At 36.9% G+C, this 16,745-nt stretch overlaps 1 protein-coding gene across 1 annotated transcript in view; it reads right to left on the bottom strand.

Moving 5' to 3' along the window:
• ADGRL2 (adhesion G protein-coupled receptor L2) overlaps window positions 1-16,745 on the bottom strand; it is a gene marked incomplete at its 3' end in the record, with an annotated part of 119,648 nt that overhangs the window by 53,713 nt on the left and 49,190 nt on the right. Inside the window, exon 2 of the mRNA XM_029084002.1 lies at window positions 10,006-10,219. Coding sequence (XP_028939835.1) covers window positions 10,006-10,219 — 214 coding nt within the window. The remainder of the gene's footprint in view (window positions 1-10,005; window positions 10,220-16,745) is intronic.

The following is a 16,745-nucleotide window of genomic DNA, read 5'->3' on the forward strand; positions in this document are numbered from 1 at the left end:
ATGTGTTCTGTCTACAGCACATTACTCAAAGTGCTCCTCTTTTAAATGTGACTGCAGGAGGTGTTCCTTTGCTGTATGTCTGTCACAAAGACAGCAAAATTATCTAAGAAAGCTAAATAGACAAAGTAAATTATGTTTTTCATACCCACCAGTGATGCTGGCACTAGAATAATATACTGAAGGCAGTACCAGTGCTACTACAACCTAGATGAGAAAACACCTACAGCTTCACAAGTGTAATAGTACATTTGAGTTCAATGCTGTTAAGAAATTCGGTAAGCAGGGAAAAGTTATGGGTTCAGAACTGTCACATTACTGTTAGGCTTACAACCCAGCCTAATTAATTAAATAATGTGTTATATAGAGGAGTTACAAAAGTTTTGTGTTACAAAATCTGAGTTACAGTGAAACAACAATTTTACAGTGCTAGAAAAAAGCGTTTATTAAATACATTTCAAAACTGCTCCTTCATCACATAGATATATATCACAAGAAGCAAGATATCTGACAAGCAATGAACAGATTACTACTAAATAAGGTGCACAGATGCGTTTGCAAATACAATGACAAAATACAGATCTTGCCAGATGAAATTTTATAGAGCTCAGACTCATTATGAAGTAGTAAGACTTCTTCCTGTAAGGTGTTCTAACTGTGAGTTTGGTCAGGGCAGCTGGCTCAATGAAATGATTCTGCTACCTAATTTTTTTTAAAAACGTCACCGGATCTGTTTTGTGTGTGTGTATGTGCACACATGTGTACATGCGCGTGTGCTATTAGAAACTGAAATTCAAAGGTTGTGATAGTTAGCGAATTATAGTGAAAACCTGAAAAAAACCCCGTAGCTTTCAACAGCAAATACTTAGTAAAGAATCTGCAATGCAATTGTATTACAAAGCAAGTTTCATATGGAAAAATTCTACATGATAAGAACCTCCCCAGCAGGCTAAAAATATACTGAATACTGAGTACTTGGTCTATGTAACATTCTTAAGACTGCATTAACTTCATTGCAGCAACTTGTTTTATAGGCTCACTTCATCATGACCTATAAAATGCTAGGCTGAAGCGCTTTAAATATCTGCTAACACCATGTGCAAGCCTGGGAGTACAAGGCACTGTGCTGTGAAGCGGCAAAGACAGTACTCTTCTGAGAAAGTAGCACGCACTCTTATGTCACCGATATAAACAGGGTAAGCATGCTAAATAATGTATGAAACAGACAGACAATCTTTATATAAAACAGGAATTCTAGTTGAATTATTTGTTTGATTTTATTTCACTAGTAAAACGCTCATTTTTAAGATTGCTTCTTAGAAAACATAGAAGTTGACTATCATACTAAATCACAGAACATGCGTGTAAAACTCCTTTCATCCATAGTTATTATATGGAAAAAAAACCCACCCCTCTTTCATTTGTGACCATAGCATTTTGCTAATTATTGCTCTGCAATATGTAGAAAATAAAATGCAAAGCAGGGAATTATCTGTGTCTTTCAGTAATCATGGGCCATTTATTAAGCAATTAGATTGCAATTTTATTATTAGAGAGCAAAAAAAGAAATGTTTTAAAATACTGTTATTGCTTGTATCTTTGATCCTTAAACTTCTCCATTTCAGCAACCTCATTAATGTCAAAATACCATGAATAAGGCCACCTCTTTTTACACTGTATAGCCTGGACACAGGCAGAATCTATGGGATTCAATAAAGAAGTTTTTTCTTGTTAAATTCAACTAAAAGGCTTAATTGAGCCACAAAGGTCATGAGGTTCTTTTTATTGTAAGTAGGAGATTATTCTATGGCAGAAGGAAATTTCCAGAATACGAGATCTGCTTATTTCTATACTATTATGTAGCTACTTTTAAATTTTAAAACCCACATTACTCTTCTATTCCTTTTCTCTGAATTAAACAGTTTCACTGTAATAATCTTTAAATTCTATTTCCTTTGTGTTACTAATGAAAACTTTTTACTTTCATCACTACTGCTGACTTTATAGCACTGAAAAGTACTCATAATTTACTTATATCTATTTAATTCATATTAATCTGTCCTAATTTACGATCTATACCCTGCTCTGCCCATCTTCATGTACCTTTTCCATGTCAGTTCTGTTTACTAAGTGATATTCAACGGATTTCCTATAATGCAATGAACCTTAACAGGCAGCTTTTAATTGCCTCGCATAGGAAACCACATCACTATTAATTCCACAGCAACAGTATAAAATAAAACCATTGCTTCTCAGACTCTAGAGCAATTAGACCTCTCGGCTATTTGGCTAACTCTGCTTCATGATACCCAGTGCAGTTAATTATATTTTTTGATGTTAATAATCTCTGTCAGTTTCAAGCATAACTCCTCTTTGATGAATATTTAAATTATATTTGAATAAAAAAATAATCTTGGTTACATTTCATATTCAGCAGTCATCACAGCTTAATAAAGGTCTCCTCAGCAAGGGCTGAGATAAATGGCTATATGAACACATGTATAAAGTCCTAAATCAACTTACCAGATAATGTAGCTGTTTTGGCGAAGTATTATAGAGGATATATTGGGGTGGGAGGAATTAATAGGCTTCAGTTATTACAGTATTATTCTATACAAACTAAATTTGGCACAGTAATATATAAGCAAATCAGAATTTTTCAGTAATACGGTTCTGAATGCAACTAAACCAGGAACTTATCTTGGCTAGACTAGAAATTCAAAAACTATAAAATTCAAATAAATTTGTCCAAGCTAGCACAACATTCAACTGAAAGATGTTGAAGTTTAAACAATGTTGTTTCAGTCAAGCTCTCAAAAAATTAGTAAATTACTAAGAGATGTAATTACATACCCAAAACATATAGAACATGATTAACTGTAGGCTAAACATATGCACACCTAGGAGAGCCCATTTCAGAAATCAGAAAAAAAAAAGCCCCTAGAAAATCACAGGCTGAAGCATGTATTTTATATGATGCTCAAATATACAGGAAACAGCATATAATACTAACAATTCATGTATATATATGTATACTTATTTATATTTATTTTCAGCCATGAACAGCAAGGAAAGAATGATGAATGTGTATGTACCACCACTCTGCCAGGTAAGATATACACTGACTTAAGAATTTAATGGTGTTTTTGCCAATATTAAAGGAAAGCAAACAAATCTAAGATATGAAAACACTAAATAAAACATCAAGCTACACCCTGATAAAATAATGAATCCAATCTTTTTTGAAGTAAATTAAATCTAAATTTTAAATGTCATTAGTTGGTATCAATGATCCTTTTGTTTTTTTCCTTTGTAGCCTGTCCAATGCCATGATTACAGCAACGCGTGTGTGTTATGTGCTTGTACATGTGCAATATAATTTCTTCTGCAGAAAATAATAATACAACACAATGTAAAAAGATTATCAAGTACCACTGACAGCTATTTCACCTTACCTGACGGCTCAGAACCTCGTAATACGAGGATTTGTATTTAATTTACTAAGTAATGCCATGAAAGAACAACTCTATTAATAAAAACCTCTATTTTTAATGAGTAAACTAGACCTAGCAATTTCATTTTAAGAATTAATGATAGTGAAAATGTACAATACCAGGCAAGGTTCTTCTCAGTCATGGGTAATACTGTTTTTTTCTGAAATAAAGCCAAGGACTATGGTATGCTTCATGAATATTCTAGGCTATGTGATTATGCCTAGTTTATGAAAATAGGCTACATGTATTTCTGCTTTTTTCTTTACATTTGAGTCATAACTACATCTTGTGATTAACACACAGAAAACAAAAGAAAACAAAACAAAACAAAAATCAATTCAGCCATGGCCTGGCATTGTGAAAAGCTTAGTTAAAAAAATAAAGAGCATTTTAAGCTTCTGCTACATCAAAATACTCACAGGAGTGACTGCCGTACTAAGACCTCTGTCTCTTTCAGGTGAGTGGAAGCCTTCATTTTTAAAGGATGTTTAAAAAAATGTATGTATGGTAAATGTTTTGTAAAGCAGCTGTCAGTAAGCTGAAACAGAAACTGCTGGCACGCCAAAGCAAAAGAAGGACCTCGTACACGAGAGAAGCATCAGTAGCACAGCAAATCCGATATGCATAAATTCCGAGAACGAACCTTATGCACGTCAGCCTGTGCTATCCTACCACCAACACTGGTACTCCCCTGACACAAGAAGGACAGAAACACAAGCTTTTAAATGACCAGAAAGTAGAAAAAGGCAAGGCACATGTCTTGTTCTAAGACACTTTTCACTACATATCATCTCTGGCAAAGGGAGGCAATCTTCGCCTGCAGATGGAAAAGCAAGGGAAAAAGCAAGGATAGCAGCAGGGGTCAGCAGAGCCCTTGTCTGAGTCTGGCAGCCCCCCGAAGTCAAGTGCCCTTACCACAATCACAGTCATTTCTGAATGGCAGAGGACAAAATCCTGCCCGTGAAAACTGTTTTAAGTCACATTAAGAAATGCAAATCTGAAGTGCACTACAGTTTAAACACAGAATCAACCGTGAGCCCCATCTGAGGAAGCTATTTTTGAGGCACTAAAATGGTTCTTTGTGGAAGTCTTGTAAAGGCTCAAATTCAGCTCTACAGTGACCCCACAGCAGGTTTTTCCTTCTACCAGCAAAGACACCCTGTACAAGTTTTGCTTTTGGCTAGACCTTTCACTCCGATGAGTGAGATTAACCAGTTATAGGAGATTTACCCACTACCCATCCAAGCCTGGAGTCCAGTGGAAGATTTTCTTTATTCACTCACATTATAGAACAGACCAAACTTGTTTTCACTTGAGAGGACACTAATATGGTATGACAATATTTCCTCTGCAGACCTGACAAGCAGGAACAAGACGAAGGGATGGAGAGACATGCCTCCTTCAGAGCAGAACTCATTTTGTCTTCTTTCAAAAATGTCTCACTCTCATTCATATATAGGATTTTTCAAAAATGGCATTGACATATTTGTTGGACATGTGAATAGGTGGAAACAAATTAACATCTCCATTCTCCCACTCTCCTGCTGGGAAGGATTAAGAAAAAAATAGTCTCAGGAAAAAGGAATGGATACGCTGCTTCCTTCAGCTTTCCCTTGATCACTCTGTGGGGCAGAAGGCACTTTGCTTACGTTTTGGAGACGCTGTGTTTAAGCACAGCTGTCTTGCAGAGAGATGATGGATGTAACAGGTTAAGAGCGTTACCATGTGAGAAAAGTTCATAGTAACAAAAAACCAAGCATGAACTCTTCACTGGTGTCATGATGGCCATGGTAATTCAAGGTACATGTGTTGTACGTGCTATAGATAAGACAGGATACATGCAACAACAACAACAAAAAAACATTCAGTGCTGAAGAGGATTTATTCCTCTATTAATTCCTTTACTTTTCTGCAATAATGTTTTAAAAGGGAAGTATATTTTAAAAAGGTAAAGTTCTCTAAATTAATCTATTTTTATATCTATGGTTACATATTATAATGAGCTTTGCTTTGTTTACACATATTTAAAAAGAAAAATTATACTGAGTAAATATGTTACGTAAAGAGCATATAAAGCCACTTTTATAGTGCACTATTGATATTTCTGTTGCAGGTAAAAAATAATCTGAATATACTGTGTGCCTGTATCTTTTAATGTGGATATCTGCATGGTCTGCAAAGTCTGTGGTTTTAAACATTTCAAATTTTTCCTCTTTTCAGTGTTCACAGCTATGCTCTCATTATCAGAACACAGATCAGAAGTTCCTATTTAAAAATTCAAGGTATTTTAGACTTTATTAAGAGGGAGACAATGTTTTCTTTCTCAAGTTAGTATTAGGTTGTCAACATTAAATACTTTAAATTTTGCCTCCAATTAAATGATTCCATCAATTCAGAGTTAGTAGGTTGCATTTTCTTTAAATACAAAACATTAATTTTATACAAGCCACACTAATAGCTATAACTGCAAATTACTGAAAAACCCAAGGTGCACAGATTGGAATGAACCTGGAATTTTTTTAATATTTGATTTTTCAAGATTCAAAATTGTATTATTCAAAGTTATTATCTGGTACACTACCCAAGTTTTTATTTAAATAAACAGGCAATAAAATATCATCTAATTGCACTGTACTGCACAAAGATAGCTGTGGTGTCTAATCATTTATTAATTGGGAACTTTTCCTAAACAAATAAATTTAGGACTAGGAAAAATTATTCCTACTAAAAAAAGGCTATTTTTAATTCAGAAGAGAATGATCCCAGCATGCAAAAACGCTTCTTAGCAGCTTACTGTTTCACTATAAAATAACATACAAAATATGTCTTTTCATTTGAAATATGTATTTACAAGTACTCTTAAATATCTGGTTTTATTTTAAGCTAATAAAACAGAATTCTAAACACTATGTGGTATCTATGAAATCTTCAGTGCCCGCCCTAACTAAAACCTATGGTCCATCCACCTGCAGTTGCAGAACAGGGCTTTGAAGTCGAGATTGGAGGCAGAAAGTCCTCATAAATGCACAGACGGTTTGAATAGAACTCATGCAATCCGCTTATGATGGAAGTGAACTTAAGACTAGGTCATAAGTAAATTTTATCATGTTAATTTTCAAATCTCTGTTGTGCCTATAAAGAGGCAGTTCTAGTTAGCCTTATCAACTTCAAAGTCTCCTGACAGTTGCTGGCTACAGCCACACAAACACACTTTATGAGCGAGCAACTAGAGCAATTTCCTTGGGCTGCTTTGCATCTTGTGCTTCCCTGTTCATTTAATTTCTTTTTAAACAAAGAGGAAACAGAGGAGATTTGTCCCTGCTGAAGGATAGCGGAGCACCAGAGTTTGATGATTTTAAGACCTAACTGCCTAAAACAGGGCTCCTCCACCACTCACTTACATTACTCCCTCACCAAATATTTTAGAAATAAGCTTATTTCTATACTCAACCTTAGCGCGTGGTGAGATCTCTAAAACTTGACTGTATGCAAACGTTGGGGTTAATTACCAGAGAAGTGTGAAGGGGGAAAGAGATTTTCTAAAGGTCTAGTCTCTTTCTTCAAAGCTTTAATTTTAACCGTGCCAGTCTGAAGTTTACACAAAATCTAAATACATCTGAAGACTTTATTCTAGAATAATTGGGATGTAATTTCAAACACGGACTAAAAATTTAATAACTACTTTACAAAGGTAAAGCAAAGCAATGAAGTCATTAGTGTTCTAGTCAGGCTTCCTAGGAAAGCATTAAGTTTAAAATCTTTTGAGAACTGTAGAAAAGAAAGAAAAGGGAGGGAGAAAAGATCGTGTAGTAGCTCCTTCTGAGAAAGAGGAGCTGATGCATCAGTGGACACTGGCAAAGTCTGTGCGATAATATCTCAAATTCAATGGAAGGGGAATGGGGCAAGAGATTACATGGCTTTGTGCCGAACTGGAAACCTCATCTTATTTTTCAATCTTCCGATTTCACAGTATTGATCTCATTAAGCTAGTGTTTTCACATTGTAACTGCAGTAAATGTAGTTGCTGTGCAAAAGCTGTGAAGTAATGTTGCAAATGAATGATGAGTATTTAACAATTGCTATGGAACTAGACTTAACTGCAAGTCTAAAACTGAATTGAGTGGTCAAATGCAGTGGTAAAAACACTGCTGGCTGAAGCTATAAAAACGTGTCATTACTCCTTAAAAGTAAACACTGTAAGATTTTAAGTAGCGATGCAGAAACTATTGCTGTTTATTTCCAAAGGTATGGAAGAAAAGTTTGCCATGTGCACAAATGTTTTAACAGATGAATTGGTTTTTTTATGTCAGTTAAAAAAAAAAAAAAAAAGAAAACCAATTAATTTGATAGTCCTTCAAGTGAGATTTTTCTATGCAACTACTGCCATTAAAATACAGCTGATGTGATACTTTTAGATATCAGATCAAGGACGTGCACTGAGAACTAAAGAACAGTTTGGCTTAGACAACAAAAAATTACGATCACCAATGCAGTTAGAAATAAATGAGATACAGTAACTTTTAGTATTTCATAAGAAATCTGCAACTTTCTTCTATGCTCACAATATTGCACAAACTAAGCAATTTTCAGTAAAGATTAAACAGGCAGTGGATACAGTTTTTCTACTTAAAGACAGGATCTGAGAAAGAAAACTATGAAAGCAAACTTCTGAATTACTATAAATGCTAGACAAAAATAGAAAACAAAGATCTTTGCCATTTGTTCAGACAAAATCAACAAAAAATTTAAAACTCTGTGCATAGATATTCTGAACCGTTGGACATGTGATCACAACTTCATTTTAATGCGTTGAAAAAAGGGAGAGTGGAAGACTGGGAAGTTCAAAAATACTCTCTGCTATCGTAAACTTACAGTTGATTAACTGAAACAGGAGGATTGAATTTTCAGCTTTCCCGTAACAGTTTGTCACTTTAAGCAAGTTTGTGCCTCTATATTTGTCTCTGACTAGCTTAATCTGTATATTTGCAGTGAACATAAGGAGGACTTTGATCAAAACACAACATGCATTTTACACAACAAGGAAGTCTACAGAGAGGCACTACATTTACAAAAGCAATTGAAGGTGGTTTCAAAGGGAGTTGACAGATTAGAGGATGATGACACTGCTGCTGCAGTCTCAATGGAAATCTGGCTTGATCTAATTAACAACAACGAACTGGAACCACAAAAAGATAATTCAAACATGATTTAAAGAAGTTATATTACTTTTTTACTAGTGCAGCAATGGAGCCTTTCCCTTACTGATCACGGAACAAGTCACAGGTTGAACACAGAACAAGAATAAAAGGCCTGATATCCTTAATTTAGCTCCAGCATTTGAAATTGAAATCTGAGATCTAGCCCAAATATTTAACTACAGAAGCAGAGAACATCCATGTATTCACATGAAAACTATAAAAAATCACAACAGTCACACTCAGGACAACTTGAGTGAATCGGGAAATCAAAATGGAAGATTACTTTCAGCTATTTTGACCTGAGCTATATATGTTACTGAGTTCTACTATGTTCAAACAGAAGACAGTAAATGGAACACAGTATGTGGGACAACTTGCATGTTTCATTTGACACATCTATGTACACAAACCGGACAGCTGCCAGGTTATTCCCATCCTCTTTTTTCTTTTTCAGATTCCTCACTCTAAGAAAAATGCAATGGGAGAAAAATGTCCCACAAATCCTGAATTTATTAATTGATAACTTTCCTAAACTTATGTGGGGTGAAGAAAAAAAAATTAAGTTTTACAGAAAAAAGCGCCAAATACTCTTTAACTAGTCTTTGAACACCCTTGTAGTTTAAGCCATTAAGAATGCCAGTGACAGGTTTTGCTGACATTTCCACAGTTGTCCGTATTACGTGACTGCTGTCCATGTATTTGGCCTACAGCGCAGGAATTCCTGTAAGTCTTAGTTTTGATGCAGCTTTTGTACTAAAACCATTTGTATTTTCTCCTCCTCCATCTTCTCTCACTGACTACTGCTGTCACTAAGACATACTGTAACATGCATATATGTGTATGTACACACATGTATAATGACATATAAACATCCTGGCATTTAATCGTACTGGCATTTTCCACTGGATGCATTTTCCATATGGTAACTATGTGAATTATTTACTACATTCATAGGAAACCTACAACTTGCCAGTAGAAGCTACTTTAAAATGCAGCAGCCATTTGGACACATTTTGAGTGCTGCTTGACTACCTAAAAGACAAAGACACAGTGAAACTCTAAATAAGTGAATTGTTCCCTTCTCCTTGCAGTTATCTTTTGCTTTTTAACTTTTGCTCGCAGAATTTCAAAAAAACCCCTCTCTAATTACAACTGATAGTTTTTATTTCCTTCTAATATTACTAGATATAAATAATATTACCTCAACAGCAAACTGGCAACTACAACTCAGCACTTCCTACAGTACGTATACCTCTTACTGTATCAATGCAAGCATTTTTCCTCTGTAGTTATAAAAATGGTATATATATTTTTACCTTTGTGTCATAATTTTGTAGGCATCTGGAAGGAAGCATTCTGTATTCTCCATCTGGAAAGGGTCAGCATCACAAATCTTGTCATCTGTCCGTCCATAGTTAGCACTTTCTATCATAATAACATCGCTTCCTGGACACCGGAGGTCAATGGAGTAGCCTTCGCAGGAGAGCTCCCTCCGAACCAAACCAAACGGTAGTGCTGCTCGGCTGAAACCTAAAAAATAAGAAAAAAAAAAAAAAAGGGATGGAACCTAAAGGATATATTGTATTGGACTGGGTTTTTTTTCACATAGACACTAACTCTCATCAGTGCACTAAAGAAGTGCACCTTTTAACAGTTTGACCTGGTACAATTTTCAGTGAAGTATCTTTCATGAAACTGTCACATTCCTACACCACCGCTGCTGTGTCCTTAATCAGCAATTCCTCCTCACTTCTTCTAACCCTTGCCAGGGCAGACAGCGGCACCTGTCTGTGTGGCTATATTGCACGTTCCTGTTCTCACCTCTTTTCTCTCTGCTTCTTCCTCCCTTCTGTGGTCACAGTCAGACAGGTCATGTCTGAAAGTGTGAAGCAGCAGAGCAAGCAGGATTTGCAAAGCCATAGTTCCAACTTCATCAGGTTTTTTTTAATTTGTATCTTCCTTTCTTCAGGAAGTGTTGGTTTCTTTTGCATAGCTATTTTATGTCCCCAACACAGACATGTATGTGCCAACACATCTAAAATAGATGCCAATACTTTATCTAGTTTATCTAGTCTTTATCTAGAACTTCAGTGCTCATTACGGTGTCTTTTACATAAATTAAACCACAGATAGGTAAGATTTTGGTCAAATATATAAATTATCAGTACATCAAACGGCAGATGTGTACTCTATAAAATCGCCCTGTCCCCCCAAAAAATGACTTATGTGTTTCAGGGAATTCTCATTTTTAACATGCTTTTCTGCATGAGACAATTCCTAAGAGTAGGTAACTTATTTTAAGAATAATGAAGCAGTATAGCAAATGTTTTACAAACAAGGCACAGATATTCATTCAGATGTTTTGTCTTTTACAGACATTTCTTTATGCAAAAAGTATATTGTGTCAAAAATCAACTGTAGCTGTATACTATACTTTCTTGTACTTAGCTACTGGTATATTATTAAACAGAATATTTCTGTTTCTTACAAAATGTGTGCATTACTGTCTTCTGGAAGACAAGCTGGGTAACATGATAGTGTTAAATAATTATTTATTTTAAATAGTAAATACTTTCTAAATTTTCAGGAGAGTTACTGATATTTCATATTTTTTTAAAAAGTCATCCTAATACAGCAGCACAAGGCCATTAATATTTCAGTGCTGGCTGCTGGTGACAAGTTGTGACAGCAAAGAGAAACAGCTAGTAAGTATGGAAAGTTGGAGCTCTACAGTGTTTTGAAGGCAAAGAAAATAAACTTTTCTTATAAAGGAAGAAGCAAGGAAGCAAGGATCTAAAAAGATCAAGAACAACTTGAGATAACCCCTTGATAGTAAATTTTCACATGAACCATAGGCTGTCACTTTTTCTACTGAATTAATGATCTGTGGATTAAAACTCCTATGTATGAAGATGATTATCTGTTAGGACTGCAAAAAAGAGGTGTTGATAATGATCATGCCTGTGTCAGGACATGGCTCCCTGGCAGCCACAGCTCATCTTCCCACCTGCCCCTCCTTTCCCTGCACGCCCCTGCCTTCCTCTTTGCACCAGCACCAGCTTCTGTCCAACCTGTGTAGTAAACTAATGCAAAGGGCTGGTCTGACTCTAACCTCCCTCTGCTGCAGAAGAACTGATGAGGTCTCAGAGGACCAGCTCTTTGGCTGGGCAGGAATTAACACTGGCAGCACTGGCACAGCACAGCACAGCAACCGGGTCCACTTTTACATTTTTTGGAATCATATCCTAACATGAAACCAGTACTGTTACTCTGCCAATATGTTTTGGTATTTATTCATAGGGGAAGAAGACATATTGCTGTAGAAAGCAGCACAGCTACATCTCAAATTCACTCCTGGCTGTTGGTTTGGCTGTACATATCATGTGCAATAGCAAACACTTTATTAGAAGCTTGCTGAAATATCATGAGCTGAAAGCTGGGAAGAGTTAAAACACAAATCCATCACATTAACACCCTACATGGTCCTTCCATGCAACAAATTAATACAACAAAGACAGAAACAGCTCATGGCTCAGTGAGGGCGTGAAATGGGCACAGAGAGGGGTATGCACAAAGCCCCCACCACACATGCATACAGCAGTTCTTTTGATTAATTACCATCACAACAGCCGCAGTGGGACCAAATATAATGCTGCTAGTGACTGCCATTCCTACATCCTATTGCTCCTGTCAAAATCAACGCCATCCACATAAAGCTCACCACTCCAGCTGGCGGCAATGGTGCCCGTACCTCCCGCCCTCAGCAGGGCTTCCTTCCCTGGGCACCCAGCACCGCCACAACCTGGCCAAGGAGAGTCTGGCCACCCAACCCCTCCCTCCCTCCCTCCCACAGGAGCCTCACATGTGCTCTCACACAGATGTACGGCCCCACTTTTGGGTTTCTGTCAAGGAAGGGAACAGTGACTTCCAAAGGAGACTTCTGCAGAAGGGCAGAGCAGGGAGGGGCAGGGGTGCAGAGGGTATAGCCGCTGAGGTGCCAGTGGCTGTGCGTGGCGTCTGTGCAGCAGCAGCAGGTCAGACATATGGGAAGTTATGGGGCCAGGGCTGACAAGCTACCTGTGACAAGCACCAAACCCTCACTGCAGATCCTGCAGCACCACCTCCACTTCTGCTAGGAAATACCTTGAATCCACATACAAGATCTCCGCAGTTTGTTACAGAGATCGGCTGCCTGCAAATCTTATTTCATCATCTATGGCAACTGCTGTAAGTTCTATGAATGTGTTTTATCCTGCAATTTTTCTCCCTGCAGGCATCTGTGAGAAGTTCTGTGTTAGGACAAACATTAAAAATACTAGAGGAATGTTAGATCACTTCAGAGGCAACAGAGGACACACCTGAGATTGTCATGTAGGTGTTACACTGCCAAAGCAGCAAGCAATAAAGCAAAACAACGCAGTGTGCATCAGGTGGAGAGACTGCTCTAAGGAATCTCCATGGTGCAGAAAGAATTTTAACTAAATGAAATAAATACATTTAAAATCCACTCACAAAGCTGCTGTGATCTTTATTCTGAAGCTGTATTTGTAATATTTTCTGATCAACAAAGGAAAAGTAAGCATATCAACAAGCAAAGTGTAATTCAATCCATCTTGCAACCCTGACAATCGAAGAAAGAACTAGTGGGAGGCCCTGTGAGCAAAAAATCAATATTGCAGCTTTGTGCCTGCAAATGTGAATACTGCCAAATAGCAGTGCTTGGGGTAAAATGAACTGTTTTGCTCCATTTTCTCCTCTCTGAACAAATGATTTTGAAACGACAGCTTTTTTTGGAGCTATAAAATGCCAAGCAATAACTCCCTGCGCTTTAGGCAAGTGATTGGAATAAATACCTCTTGGCAACAGGTGCAATGACTTAGGACTGAAATTCATTTACATTCAGGAGATAATTCCCGATAAACAGATGCACTGCCACAGGATGGAAGTAGCATTTGAATGCTACTGCCTGGTTCTGCAGCACTCCGGAGCTTTTTAGAGGTAAGTATGTGGCTCTGTCAATAATTACTGTTGTAACTGGTAACTTTGTATCTCCAATGCAATTCCTCATGAATATTTTCAATACTGTATTTTCTAACCAATTTGTGTTCAACCTACTGCTTGCTTTACTGTACCTTGCATAAACCTGTTTTGTTTGGCTGTCCTCCTGCAGCTGAAATCAACATTCCTCAGTCTTCCTGCTAATCACTTCAAGACAAACTGTGCCATGGATGACACCACTCCTGCTGTCCGCCGCCCAAGAACCCAACCTGCTTCCCGACTGCAAAGACCTTTCTGGTGCCGGGGCTGGGACTTTCAGCACAACCTAAACATTAACTCAAGTAAGCGTCTAATACCCAATGCAGCATATACTGTCTCTGATTCATTCATGTTTGTACATATTAATCAGTGCTGTGTGGTTTGTTTTCGGGGTTATTTCATTTTGTTTTGTTTTTAATTGAAGAAGATTAATACCTAATGAGAAAAAGAGTATGGTTTCTGTTCAGCTGACCATTTTGATTACAGAAAAGCTTCCTGGCAAACATATGTTTCCTGCATGTTTTATCCGCTCACAAATCAGTTGAGTGCAGGCTCTTCACTGAAAGAACAAAATAAACTGCTTTTGCAAAATCACATTTCTAAGAAAAAAAGGTAGAGGGGATTTTCAGTGGTAATACACATTCTTTATTGTTTTGGTGATCAATCCATGTAGAAAAACACACTGAGAAAAAACAGATAAATTAAATATCAACAAAAAAAAAATCTTTCCTCTTGTACTTTAGTCTACGAAATGAAAAAATACATGTCCTATGAAAGAAATGTAACTCAGAACTATGTTTCAGAAATATGTTAAATTCACATTTGGCTAAAAGTACTTTTTTATAAGTTTGCAATGCCTTATTTACGGTCTTGATTTCTTCTTAAGAAATTATTTGTCTTTAGAAAGGTAACCTAAATTTGTCAAAGTGCAAAAAAAAGTTAATAATTCACAGCATCCTGCCCACTAGCATACCATCTTTTTGAGCTGTCAATAATAAAAGAATGTGCTAAGTTTGGTAGATAAAAGCAAAAGGCACTGCCACATTTGAATGTTCACCCCATACAGAGGGAAAATAGTGGAATGTAAACAGGCTAACATCAGTACTCCTCAACATCAGAAGCAAGGAACCTTTGATTAAAACTTAAAGCACAGAGAAAGAAAACTTGAAAATATAAAATTATTTCAAAGAATGCAGATGCTGGAAGAACTGAGAATCCAAAACAAATCTTTGCAGAAATAAATATGTCTCTGCAAGCAAGGAAATATTGCTTCTTGTGTTATTTGGCTCTAACAGAAAGGTCTTTTGAAAAGAGTACATCTTTTCAAACAGAGTGTTTACAGTTGTCTCTTTCAGAATCCCTTTTATTTTACCAAATCATGCAACACGATGATTCAGGTTCTACACAAGATGAAGTGATGCATCTTGGGCAGCATTTCAATAATATATGTTCAACAAATGCAAAGCCCAATGAAAACTGCGCTGAGAATCCTCTCCCTCTCCCAGCGTAGTGTGTACGTGCACGCACGGAAGGTGCACAGAGGCAGCTGAACATACTTCACCATCCGAAAATCATGCAAATGCTCAACATGGGCTCCACAGAGCTTTTGTAATTCCACAGAAAAGCCTCAGCATCCTGCAGCTTCTAAAGAATCCCACGAACTCTGTCAAGGGAGACTTTTCTCGCCATCTCTCAGCATTGTATGTATTTCACATAGACAAGCATAGTTATTTTGTTAAACAGCTTTTAAATTATCCAATCCTGGTCAACAGATCACTACCAACTACTACAAAGATAGAGGCAATTTAAATGACAACTGTGCTTTATAATTCTGCCTTTGAAGGGAAAAAGTCATTCTGGCAAGCATGTCTATTAAAAGATTATATTGGCACAGTAAGAGCTTCTGATACTGTACAGAGGTCTGGACTTCACAGCACTCAGCTCTTCTCTCAGGGAAACCCAGCAGCCAGCGCGCAGCCAGACCGCGCTGCAGCCCGGCAGACAAAACCCCACTGTTCAACAGGGGTAAAATTAGGCAGGAAGTGATCATTTCAAAAATATTCTCCTACAGCTGTATTCTTTGCCATTTTAAGTATATACTCATTATTTTTGCTTAAGAAGCTGGAAGAAGGGGACATTTAGAGGAAAAGGATTATTTAGCAAAATAAACCTATGTTCTTGTAAAAGACTCCTTTCTCATTTACACTGAAGCAAGGCAACTATTTCATTGAATAAATTAGCTGTGAGCAGTGATTTTTAACACTAGTTTCTAGACTTCAGTTTCTCAGACGTACTGTTTCATATTTTAATTACTTGGCTAGAATCTGGAAGCCCGTCTCTTACAAAACAGAGACATGAATTGCTATCAAAAAAAAGCTTTTAGAAATATCAAGTAACTAATGATGGCTTTTTATCAGTAATTTTTATATTTTATTATATCACTATTTAGTCTTTAAAAATTTGAGTATTTCAAAAATCTTTGACACATTTTACTGTTTTTCAAAATTCAGTGTGAGCATCAGAACAGTAATTTTCTGTAATTATATACTTAATATTCAGTGTATGTAAACATAAAGCAGAGTGTGTCTGGTTAATAAAATTCAGGAGAGAAACCTGAGTTACGCCCTCTGACTCACACCAGGACGGATCCTGCCTTCCAGGTTCACTGAAACTTATTACAATTTTCTTTTTACGTTTTCCAGTCTCCATGCAATTCTCAAAAACATCCCTGTGAGGCTCTCTTCAGCAAAGAAAGAGTCAGGGCTTACCTGCTTTCTGCACTTTGTTGAGTGATTCAGCAAAACCTAAAGTGAGTAACAGCATCTCAGATTTTTTAAGTAACAGCCTCGATCCTTCCTGTGTATGGCTCATTAGGAACTCATTTGAATTCTGAACAGCTCTCACCCCTTATTCAGAAGGGTGAGAATATATCTCTCCAAGGTAGCAGAATTAAGGGATTTTTTGGGATTGTATTTTTGCAGGGATTTGTGTTTTGCTTTTTTAAATAGCAGGAGAGGAA

This window comes from Antrostomus carolinensis, unplaced genomic scaffold (genome assembly GCF_000700745.2).
Source record: "Antrostomus carolinensis isolate BGI_N321 unplaced genomic scaffold, ASM70074v2 scaffold4723, whole genome shotgun sequence".
Classification (NCBI taxonomy): Eukaryota; Metazoa; Chordata; class Aves; order Caprimulgiformes; family Caprimulgidae; genus Antrostomus; species Antrostomus carolinensis.